The sequence below is a fragment of the Budorcas taxicolor genome, chromosome 17, assembly GCF_023091745.1.
Source record: "Budorcas taxicolor isolate Tak-1 chromosome 17, Takin1.1, whole genome shotgun sequence".
Classification (NCBI taxonomy): domain Eukaryota; kingdom Metazoa; phylum Chordata; class Mammalia; order Artiodactyla; family Bovidae; genus Budorcas; species Budorcas taxicolor.
In genome coordinates this window covers 40707953-40720370 of record NC_068926.1, presented here as the reverse complement: position 1 = coordinate 40720370, position 12418 = coordinate 40707953, and the positions used below count along the sequence as shown (strand labels likewise).

At 38.8% G+C, this 12418-nt stretch overlaps 1 protein-coding gene across 1 annotated transcript in view; it reads left to right on the top strand.

Moving 5' to 3' along the window:
* RXFP1 (relaxin family peptide receptor 1) overlaps positions 1-12418 on the top strand; it is an 82317-nt gene that overhangs the window by 28790 nt on the left and 41109 nt on the right. The window contains exons 4-6 of the mRNA XM_052654695.1: positions 4960-5031; positions 7589-7660; positions 12272-12343. Of these exons, the coding sequence (XP_052510655.1) occupies positions 4960-5031; positions 7589-7660; positions 12272-12343 (216 nt within the window). The remainder of the gene's footprint in view (positions 1-4959; positions 5032-7588; positions 7661-12271; positions 12344-12418) is intronic.

Sequence of the window (12418 nt, the reverse complement as noted above, 5' to 3'; positions counted from 1 at the left end):
ACACAATGGTATAATCAAATTAACAGAATCTGGGGAGCTTATCCAATTTGTCAATGAGCTGAGAACAGGTTAAGCCACAAAGATCTGTTTTCCAAAAGAGGTGACATTTTCCCACATACTAAGGACAGCACTCAGTCTCACCCTAGACTTATCATAGCTATTTTCATAGTAATTAGTCCTGCCAGAAAAAAGATATCCCCCTCAAAAAAATGTCTGAGGTCCTGGGGAGAGTTTCTGTGATTTAAATTATGACTAGAACACCTAGGTATAAAAATTTATGATGAGTTTCTTCTAGTTTTAAAGAAAAAAATTATCACTAATACTGCTTGTATGGAAATGCTAGCAAATCCAAGTCAATGAATATCCTCATGTTGCTAATCTCATCTTTTGTTTTTCCACAAGTAGAATTTGAATATATTTTTTCAACAATTTAATTAATTTTTGTAAAAGGAAAAAGAAGAAGAGGGCTGGAGGAATGAAAGTAGATATAGCAGTGACTAAGAAGAGAGTGTAAATGCCCCTGAAGGCATTCTAATTCAATTTAGAAAAGGCTATCCTGGTTCAAAATACATATACACATGCATCCAAACAGATAGACATTTATAAAGAGATGTATACAGACCTATGAGCTGCCAATTTCCAACCCTTGATATAAATAAAAAATTGGAATCAGACCTTTTTTAATATAAATTTATTTATTTTAATTGGAGGTTAATTACTTTACAATATTGTATTTTTAAAATTGAGGCATAGTTGCTTTACAGTGTTATGTTGTGTGCTGTGTGCTAAGTATTCCAGTCATGTCTGACTCTGTGCAACCCTATGAACTGTAGCCTGCCAGGTTCCTCTGTCCATGGGCTTCTCCAGGCAAGAATACTGGAGTGAATTGCCTTTCCCTTCTCTAGGGGATCTTCTCAACCCAGGGATAGAACCGGCATGTCTTACCTCTAACCTGCATTGGCGGGTGGGTTCTTTACCACTAGCCCCAACTGGAAAGCCCATAGTTTTGTGTTAGTTTCTGCTATACAACAAAGTGAATCAGTTATATGTATACATATATCCCCTCCCTCAAGAGCCTCCCTCCCTCTCCGCATCCCAGCCTTCTAGGCCATCACATAGCACCAAGTCGAGTTCCCTGCGCTACACGGCAGCTTCCCACTAGTTATTTATTTTACACATGGGAGTGTGTATATGTCAGTCCCAATTTCCCCCCACTCGCATGTTCACACATCCGTTCCCTACATCTGCATCTAGAATGGAGTCTGATCTTCATGAATGATTGGGTACAGAAAACAAGAGAGAAGCAAGGAGTCAGGGTGACGCCAAGGCTTCCGTCCTGAGTAACAGGGCGATAGGGGAGACTTGGTGACAGTTAGTGGGGAAGATTAGAACTTCAGTTTAGCTGTTTTTTCAATGGTAGATTGAAGATCACTCCATGGAAATTGCCAACAGGCATTCGGAAATGTAGGAGTCAAGCTCAGGAATTCATGTCTATAACATTTCATTAATATTAAGTTTTAAAATACAAGGCTCTACTATATTAAAAAGTATTTTGGTCCATCCTGTAAAGTGAGAGAATTAACACCTACCTCTTTTTATCTCAGTAGGGTATTATAAAAATACAGAGAATGCTACTTGTGAAATATTCTGCATCGTTAGAAAGAAGTAGTCTATAAGTTCTAGGCACTATTAACAAAAAACTTAACTAAACAAGAAACATTATTCAGGAGTCCTTAAAAGCGCTGCCCCTCCTTCCAAAGTCACCCTCTCTCTTAGGAGCAATTAGCCTCTTCCTCTTGGGTTCTCCCGTAGAACCTCATTTGTATCTCCTTTAAGTATATCAAATGTTTTCCCTCATGCCATAGTGGTTGGGTCCTAATCGCCACCAGAAAAAGGAGAATACCATAAGCTCCATGGGGGCCCTACAGTGTGGTTTTTCTATATAACTTCCAAGTCCATAGCAAGTACAATAAGCTCTAAACAGTGTTTTTGAGTTGAATTTACAAGTACATCATTGCAATAAAAAATAGTCCTGAGCTATTATCCAAAGAAGAATCTTTATTTAATGAAGTATGTTATTTGTCATCTGAATAGAGTATAAGCTTATCCAGGACAGGGATATTATCTTTTTTCCAAAGTACAATGGAAGGCATTCAACCCAGGTTTGTTGAGAAAATGAATGAATGAACACACTTTTGGAAGCACACTAAACTTTCATCAATAACTTTAAATCAAACCCAAACATTTAGCAGTTAATCTTTACACAACACAAACATTTAAACAGGATATAAAGCAGAATTGAAGCTCTAAGCCAAGTGAGAACTCTTAGTAGAAAAGGGATTTTCAATTAGCTGATATAAGGGATGAAAGAACATTTGGTGATAACCCAACAGCTAAGAGTGATTTCAAGAGAAGGTTACTAGTTAATCAACCTTTGACATTCAGTCATTAAAAAAAAAATCACTAAATGACGGATATGTATAGTTTAGAACGGTTTTTCTTAACCTTTTTTCTTTTCTTTATTGCCTCCCTTCCTGAGGCTTTTTAGACATTTTTGTTCTCATCTGTGATGTTTCAATACTTCAGATATACTGTGTATATTTACATATACTAGTTCTTTATCTATTGAAAAAGTAAGATTTTTTTCACTCCTTAAGAAATTATTTTCTTAATTTTCTAATAATGCTAGTGTTGAGAATACATAGTTTTCTATATTCTAAAATAGTTTTTTCTCCAATTAGCCCCCAAAAATGTGTTCTCAAGAGTCTGAGAAGCTATTTTTCTTTAAGAAGGATTCATTATCAAGTTCAGGCAATGCTGGTCCACACCAACACAAGTAACACTATTCATGTCTTTTGTATGAAACTGTCTCTTCACTGAGTTCTTTATGTTGACCACTGTTTCCAAATGTTTGTCCCACAGCAGATCAAACTTCCCCTCAATGAGGTGTATTGCTCATTTCTTAATGAGCATCTGCTCCATGATAATAGACAAGTACAGTAACAACAGCAGCACCATATTATTAGAGGTCATGAGGTCCAAATACATTCTTTCACTGTTGAAGAAACTGACATGGAAAGATTGTGTATGTTTCATGCCAGGGACTGCCAGCTTCAATGGTTGGGATTTTTTGCTTGTTTTATTTTGTTCCTACCATATTATATTGCTTAAAGAATTAAATGTTAGGTCCTTTTCAATGCAACCACAATTATGTGAACCTGGCCCGTGTCAAGCTGCTTATAAACTGTAATACAAGTGGAAATCTTTTTTATACAACTTATTAGAAATTGCATTGGGATTACTTCTTGAATAAAGATGGTTCAACTATATGGACCAATGGACAGTTTCCTTTATAAATAATTTTTAAAGGAAGCAAAGGTAGTGGAATGTGAAAACTGAAATATTGAGGAATATAATATTATGTTCTTGAATGTGCTTTAAACAAGAAAACAACATCCTTATTGTCACTCAAAAACTGAGATGCTTTCTGTTTGTTAAATGAAAATAGAAAAGAACATAACTGAAGATTATTTTTCCAGTTTTATTGTTTCAAGTTTTTGTCAGAATTACAATGTTGTAACTTAAATTTAAGAAAACTATCTCTAATAATTCACAATCAACAGTTAGTCCTAGCTCAATTGGTACTATGACAAGAAGCAATTCCCAAGACCGAAGGATGGTAAGACCCTGAGCTCACCTCCTCTCATGGGCACACCAAAACCATCACTATCTGCAGAAGAACCATCTGTGGAAAAGGCTGGAACCTACCAGGAAAGACCATCTACAGTGAAAGTCAGAAAGAAGTAACTACAACAGGAAGGGAAGTAGGAGCAGAAACTTTGTATAATCAAGACCCATAACCCCAGGGGACGACACCAAAATGGGAGAACAGTTGAAACTGTAGAGATTCTCCTAAGGGACCAAGGGGTCCAAATGGCACATCAGGCTCCTCAATTCGGGAATCCTGTACCAAGAAGGCAAGTTCCAAGAACACTGGCCTTTGAAGGCCATCAGAGCTTACTTTCAGGAGTCCCAGAGGGCAGTGGGAAATAGAGACTCCACTCCTAAGTGGTGCGTGGGAAACGTTACCTGCTCAGGGACGTGGGGCAGAAGCAGTAATTTGAAAGGAACCTGAATTAGTCTCACCTGCTGATCTTGGAGAACCTCCTGAAGAGGCAAGAGGCACTAGAGCTCACTCTGGGGACGTAGAGACAGGGGCTCTGGGAGCTCATTCTACCAAGCAGACCCTGGTGCGGGCAAATGCTATTTTGGAATTGGAAGCAACCTAACTGTCTATTGACAGAGGAATGGATAAAGATGTGGTGCATATATTAATGAAATACTTTTCCACCATGAAAAAGAATGAAATTTACCATTAGCAACAAAACGGATGGTCCTCAAGGGTATTATGCTTAGTGAAATAAGTCAGAAAAAGACTTTAAACACAAAATACTTTATGTTTTCACTTATATGTGGAATCTAAAAAATAAAACATATTAGCAAATATAACAAAACAAAAAGACTCATATGTATAGAAACCATGCTAGTGGTTACCAGTGGAGAGAGGGAAGGGGGTGGGTAAAATGGGAATTAAGAGCTACAAACTGCTGTGAATAAAATAAATGAGCTACATCACAGGAATATAGCCAATATTTTCTGATAACTATAAATGATGTATAATCTATAAATATTTTGTATTTCTGTGTTGTATACCTGAAACTAATATAATATTATAAATCAGCTGTATCTTAATAAAACACCAATTAATTAAAATAAAATTAAAATGTCTCTCAAACAAAAATCTCTTTAAACAAATTTTTAAATGATATGAATACAAGAGTGACATTATGAAGCAAAGTGTTTCCTGAAAGCTAGTCTTAAAGTAAATAGAGTTTATAATTGTTCATACTGTTATTAAAAGTAAAGAACTTTAAAATCCAAAATTTACATTTATTTCAGGTCACTCAAGCGGAACTTAATAAGAAAGCTTCCTCCTAATGTCTTCAAAAAGTACCATGGTCTTCAGACTCTGTAAGAAAAAATTGTAATTCTTAGTATTAAATTGACTAATGTTTTTTGGCATATCTGTTTCTTCCCACTTCTGCAGAGACCAACACTACACTTCTGCTTAAGTCTAACCCCTCTTTGGGGAAGTATTTAACTGTTAGCTGGAGACTACCAGGTAACATTGTTTTTCTGACTGCTTCTAGAAGCCCCCCTAGCAAACTCTCAGATGCCTATCCAAAGAAACCAAAATATGTGTACTTGGAATTCCCTTAACCACCCTCTCCCAAGTGAAGACGCTCAAAAGGCTTTGCTCTCTGCACCTCAACGTCAATCTTAGAGAAAGATGTTAGTACCCTTTACCAGGTCTGCTCTCATGCTTAGACAGGGAAGTTTTTCTTCCATATGTTTGCAAGTCCAATCTCTACCTAGGAGAGCAAGTTCTTGTGGCTTGAAACCTCCAAGCATGTTGCTTTGTAGAATTAATTCCATATTCACATCTACCTCATTGAGTTTTATCTGACATGTTGGCTTCCCGTCAGTCTAAGATTACCCTACGTACTCTCAAAATCTGTAATGGCCCTGGTGATGGTGGCCTGTTATTTAGGTCAGTGTTGTGGCTGAATTATATTGTCAAAGGCTTGAACTGCTAGGTTTAAGTATTCTGTGCCTGCGTTACACTATGTAGAAAACATGTCAGAGTTCCTGGTTTCATTTTCACATCTACATTGGTTGTGGATTTGTGTTCACACAATAGAACCCTGGTACATAGATATCATCTATCTGTACTTTTTCTTTAAGATAATAGAAATAGAACAGAATCAGAAGAAAAATTATCCATTTTGTTTGATGAAATGTTCTCAAAGCTCAGATTATCTGAAGAAAAAGTTTCACACCATAAAACTGAATTCCAATAAAAGACTTTTCAGAACTATATTCTAGATATTAATCAATCAAGAGAGAAGAGGTTTTCAAGTTTAAGCCTGATACGCAAACTTCAAAAGGACACTTTCTTCCTGTTTTCCTGATCTCTGGAGTAGAAAGAATTTTTCTGATCTGTAGCACCACCTTGTGTTCACGTGGTTTAAAAGGAGTCAGGACTTCAACTCTAAATATCACAATTCAGTATGTTGGCATTTTTATACAATAAACTTCAATTCTTGAACAACCAATTTGTTCCAAGTCATAGATGAAAATAGCTTAATTACAAAAAAAGTTGTCATTGGTGGCTAGAGATATTCTTTGATTCCACCTCTAGGCAATATGTGGCTTCCCCGGCGGCACTAGTGGTAATGAACCCAATCTGTCAACGCAAGAGACACGAGAGACATAGGTTCAATCCCTGGGTTGGGAAGATCCCCTGTAGGAGAACATGGCAACCCACTCCAGTGTTCTTGCCTGGGGAATCCCATGGACAGATGAGCCTGGTGGGCTACAGTCCATTGGGTCGCAAGGAGTCAGACTCGACTGAAGCGACTTAGCACGCACTCACACCAGGACAATGGTGACCCTCATCAGAAGAAGGAAAGAAGTCAGGCTTAAAATCCTTACTTCCTCCTTGCTACAACCTGGGGCCGGTGCTTATGAATGTGCGGAGCTTAACTGGGTACATGGGATGCAAGGGCTTGTGCTCCAGGTTCTGTTTCCTCTGACCTCCTGTTAATTCCAGGCCCAACCTTCAGCATGACCTCAGTGAACTCTGCAGCCAGCATCCTTGCTTGGCCTTCCAAGCTCATTTATAGTCCTGACTTTTTGTATTTCTGTTTCTCTTCTGTGGTACGTACATTTGATATATTTTCTCAAATACTTTTTGGAGCAGAATTGGGTGTCAAATAAATACGATCAAAGTTGACTTGCTTGGCCAATCTGTGATGAACATGGCATATGGTTTGGGGTCTTAGTAATGTCACAGCCTCATAGAGTTGCCAGGGCTGTGCTGAATACTATCAAGTTTATAGAATTACAGCAGGAAATATCAGAATGTTAAAAAGGCTTCTGGGCCTCTTTGATTAGTAAGTATCTTGCTAGGCCCTAAAACTGAAGTTTCAGTCATTGAAAATTCAAATGTTAAATTTTAGGCATCATATGTCTAAATTTATAACTACAAGTTCTAAATAAAAATCAGCCCAGTAATCTATGAACTTAATCAAGAAACAAAATGACATATATCCAACTTCACTATTTTATCCTGTTTACCTTTTTTAATTTTAAAGAATTCTTGACATTTCCTCTTTTTTTTCAAAAAAAATTTATTGAAGTATAGTTGTGAAGTATAGTTATTGAAGTAACAATGTTGTGTTAGTTTCAGATGAATAGCAAAATGATTCAATTATACATATATATAAACATATGTATTCTTTTTTTTACATTCTCTTCCATTATAGGTTATTACAAGATGTTGTGGTAAAATACACAGGACATAAAATGTACCATCTTAACCATTTTTAAGTGTACATTCAGAGGCATTAAGCACACCCGCATTTTTGCACCACCATCACCACCATCCATCTACAAAACTCTTTTCATTCTTGCGAAACTGAAACTCCTTTTCCTCATATTTTCCCTTTAATAATCATTTTCACAGGTGCCTGCAAAACAATAAGATTAGATCCGTATCTGTCTATGCTTTCCGAGGACTGTACAGTCTTACTAAACTGTAAGTACCAGGGCCAATTAGTCGGCCCATTCCGTGGTGGCCTGTGGACCAGACCCATCCCACTGCACATGGCCCTGCCACCCATGATGGCGTTCAGGGCATGTGCAGACAGCAGACGTTGCCACGTTGGGGCCAAAGGCGTGGGACCCTGAGTCACACGTGCTGCACCAACAAACTGGGTGTGTGAACTTGAGGGCTTATTTTCCTTTCTAAGCATCAACTTCCTCTACCGTAAAAGTGAAAACTACAACAGTACCTACCTCAGGGTTGTTGCAAGGAATGAATGAGAAAAATCAGAAGAATTAGGCACACAATATGCATTCGCCATAGTGATGGGAAGGAGGACTGAATATCCTTTATCAACCTGAGAAAACCTAGTGATAGCTAAAATTTATGAAGGAGAAAGCCCAAAGTTGTGCTTTTCCCACTAATTCTCCTTGTACAAATATGTAAAGCATGATAAGTTTGAAAGAACAAAGTTTTTTTTTTAATTATGGTAAAATATATATAGCAAAGTTGCCATTTGAGTCATTTCTAAGGATATAGTTCAGCGGCATTCAGTACATTCACACTATTGTTCAACTATCCATCTCCAGAACTTTCCATCTTCCCAACTAAGACTCCACATCCATTAAACTCTAACTCCCCAAGCCTCTCTTCCAGCCTCTTGCAAATACCATTTAACATTCTGTCCCTATGAATCTGACTACTCTAGGGACCTCACAGAAGTAGAAACAGGTAATATTTTCCCTTTTGTGTCAGGCTTATTTCATAACATTTTAGTCTTAGCATTATGCCTTCAAGTTTCATCCATGTAATATATATCACAATTTCATTCCTGAATGTAATGATAATAAGACTGAGTAATATTCCATTCTGTGTATCACATTTTTTATTTATTGACTTTGATAGACACTGAGATCATTTCCACCTTTCAGCTATTGTGAATAATGTTGCTGTGAACATTGATGTACAAATATTTCTTTGAACGCTTGATTCCATTCTCTTGGGTGAATGCCCAGAACTGGAATTGCTGGTTTGTATGGCAATTCTACATTTCATTTTCTGAGGATCCACCTTACTGCTTTCCACAGCATCTGCACCATTTTACATTCTCATCAGCAATGCACAGGTTCCAATTCTTCTACATCCTCATCAACTCTTGCTGTTTTCTGGGATTTTGTTGTTGTTGTGTGCTGTGTAGTTTTTAATAACAGCCATCCTTACAGCTATAAAGTGGTATCTCATTGTAGTTAAGAGCAAAGTTTTTTAAAATAGTCCTTCTCAGAGTTCCATTTCATTGCATTCTACCAAGCAGCTGACTCCCAGGAGTGATTGGAGGGATTTATGACCCCAAATCACATAAATAAAAGTTTTTTTTATTTCTATTTCTGGCCCCTTGCTTTCTATTCTATCCCATTTTTTAATCCTTAACTCAAGAACTTTGGTCAGATTCCTCACTGGTGGTATCAGAGTTTGGGGTTGAGTCAAGAAGGCCACCCAATCACTTAGTGGCAAAATGGAAGAAAGTCACTGGAGTTCCAAAGTCTGAACAGTAACCCCTGTAGCTGTGTCCTCTTCCCTTCTATCCCCTGCTCCTTCATGTCATAGCAAATTACCTGAAGTCAGTACTGGACTCATCCTTATCATATTTCTGACTACCTTTCTTTACAATCTCTCACAAATCTGTTCAAAACTTTTAAACATATCTGCTTGGTATAATGTTCAATGAATATGGAGGGGGCTCTTGAAAGATAGTAGAAACTGGAGAGTAAATGCAAAAGTGTCTTCCATCCTCTCCTTGGCTTTTTCCTGCCACTAGAATATTGTCTGCATATAAAAATGTCTCACGGTCCTGGGTTTTCATGGATCACCATCAGATTCTGCTCGTCACTCATCCGTAGATATTCATTACCCCTCAGACCATGCAAGTTCTTCAGCTAGACATTCTAGAATGTGGTACAGAGAAAGAGAAGTCAGACCCGCTGCCTTCCAGCACATTACACTCTGGTATTTCAGAGAGAACCATGTGCTTCCTCTGGGGAGAGGCACCCCCTTGCTTTCCAGAAGCTTACAGTCCATGTTGGGGAAACAATGCCCACATATACATCATAGAGAATGGCGAGGGATTTACTTTCTTAGGACCTAAACTTGTGTTGCTCAGACCACAGCTGCTATGATGGTTGTCTGAAAGCAGTGATCATTTCAGGTCCAGAGCAGTGGATGAGGACTCTGAAAACTGAAGCACAGGGCTTTGGGGGTGGGATGGATCAAATTCCTTTACTTGGGGGACTTCCAGTGACTCTTAAAGGGAGCCTCTGAGATGCTTTCCATCTTCCCATGCCCAGCTGGGGCTCCAGGCTTGCAAGGGAAGGAAAGAAGTGGTTAGAAAGTGGGGGTCTTATCCCATGCTACCCCCAAGCAAAAGTCAGATCTGCGGGGTGGAGAGGGGAAAGGAAATTCTTGGCAGGAGAGATTTCGTAAGATATCAGCTCCCTGATCTGTCAGAGTGGAGAAAAGAAGAGAAATCAGTGTGGTCCACATATCAGTAGAAGTGGAATTGGGTTTTCCTGGTGGCTCAGACAATGAATCTGCCTACAGTGAAGGAGACGCAGGAAGTCTGGGTTGGGAAGAGACCCTGGAGCAGGGAATGACTGCCCATTCCAGTATCATTACCTGGAGAATTCCAAGGACAGAGAAGCCTGGAGGGCTACAGTCCATGGGGATCACAGAGTCAGACACCACTGAGCGACTAACGACACAACACACACACAACTGCCCAATTTGTCAGAGTGAAGAGAGAAACCAGTGTGGTCCACGTATCAGTAGAAATGGAACTGATTGAACACTTGCACAGGAATCACAGGCAGTGAGGAAAGAGAGGAGGCAAGAAATTGATGTGGGAAGTTGAGCAGAGACACGGTCATGATGATATGTGCCAAGCACTTCTGACACGCCTGGCCTCAAATACTCAACAACCCAGTGAATTAGGTTCTGATGTTATTTCCATTTCAGAATTGGGGAAACTGAAGATTTCAGAAGTTGTTTGCTTCAGGTCACACTGTTAAGTGGCAGAGCTAGGAACCAAACTATCTGACAGCAAATTCAGAGCAAAATTGCTGAGCCAGAGAAATTGATACAGAAATAAACATGTAAGACAGTTTCTCTGCCATTTTAAGCCAAAATGGAAGGAGAGGAATTTTGCACACATTTCAGTCCTGGACTCTTGCCACCATTGGCAACCTTAGGTATTTTGAGAGTTTCACCTCCACTTTCCCAAATCAAAAGGACAAAGTTAAATGGGATTAGATTAAATTATTTTAATTAGATTAAACTAATTTGATTAAATTAGATTAATTAGTTAAATGGAATTAGATTTTTGCAAATATTTCCCTTTATGTATCCCATTATTTATTTATTCTGTTGGGTTATGTGTGTCTGTGTCCAAAAGTTTTCTTCAGGGAAAAAGAAACTACACAAAGACTCTAAGGCCTCTATAAAAGAAGAGGCGTGATTTTTTTAATGTTTTTTAGATTGAGGTTAAAGTTACAAAATATGAAACAAACAATTTAATCATATTTAATTGTACAGTTCAGTGGCACTAAATGCATTCACATTGTTGTGGAATCTCACCATTATCCATATCCCTAATTTTTCACCTTCCTAAACTGAGACCCTGGCCCCATTAAACACTAACTCACCATTCCCCTCCCCACCCCTCACCCCTGGCCCTTGGCATCTACCAGTATACTTTCTGACTCTATCAATTGACTATTCTAGCTTGATTCCACTTATACAAGAGGTGATTTTGAAAGTTATTAAAAGCTGGTGTTTGCTCTTGGAAGAAAAAGAAAAATGCATAAGCAATCAGTATAAGAGAAGGAAGAGAGCATTCACTCTGCAGAAGAGTGAGAAGTCAAGTCTCCTCAGTGTACAGGGGGCCAGACTCCCCACAAGGTGCTCAGTGTCTTTCCTCCAAAGCCAGTCCCTGCCTGCCCCCAGGGCGTCTCCTGTGTCCCCTCTCAGCCTCTTCACAGCGACCCTTCAACTTGTCACCCTCATACCTCTTGCCTTTGCATAAGTCATTTCCTCTCTCTGGGACTCGCTCCCACCCATGCTTTGCTTTGTGGAAGACACGCCCTCATCCAAATCTCTTCTCAATTGAGCCTCCTTCCATTAGGACTCGCTGTCTCCTCTCCTCTCCAAACTCCACAGCCCCAACCAGCCGTCAGCGTCTTCTCTGCTGGGAAGTCAGAGTAACTGTGTGTCCTAGCTCTTTCCCCTCCGCTGCTATACTGTCTACCTGCTCAGATGGCGTCTTCCTCAAAGAAAGGGATTAGAGACCTAGCACAGTGTCAAAACCATCTGATGAATAGATGAATAGACAGAGTGATTGCTTGACTGGTTGGTGGTTGATTGATAATTGAGAAATTAAAAACTGGATATGGAAAGGTAAATGATAAATAACTTTCAGAGTTCCAAAGGCAGGAAAATGGCTTGATGAGAACAGCTTAGAAGAAACTGTCAGATGAATGGCTATTGTTCTTCCTTTCCTGATTGTAAGACATCAAGAAGATAACAGGTTTACTGCCATCATTTCTATTTTTTCAGGTATCTCAGTCATAACAAAATAACCCTCTTGAAGCCGGGTGTTTTTGAAGATCTCCACAGACTAGAATGGCTGTATGTTTCATTTCTGTAGCATATTATGGTATTTGTTTTTATGTGGAAAAAATATATAAAAAGAACCTATTTTTT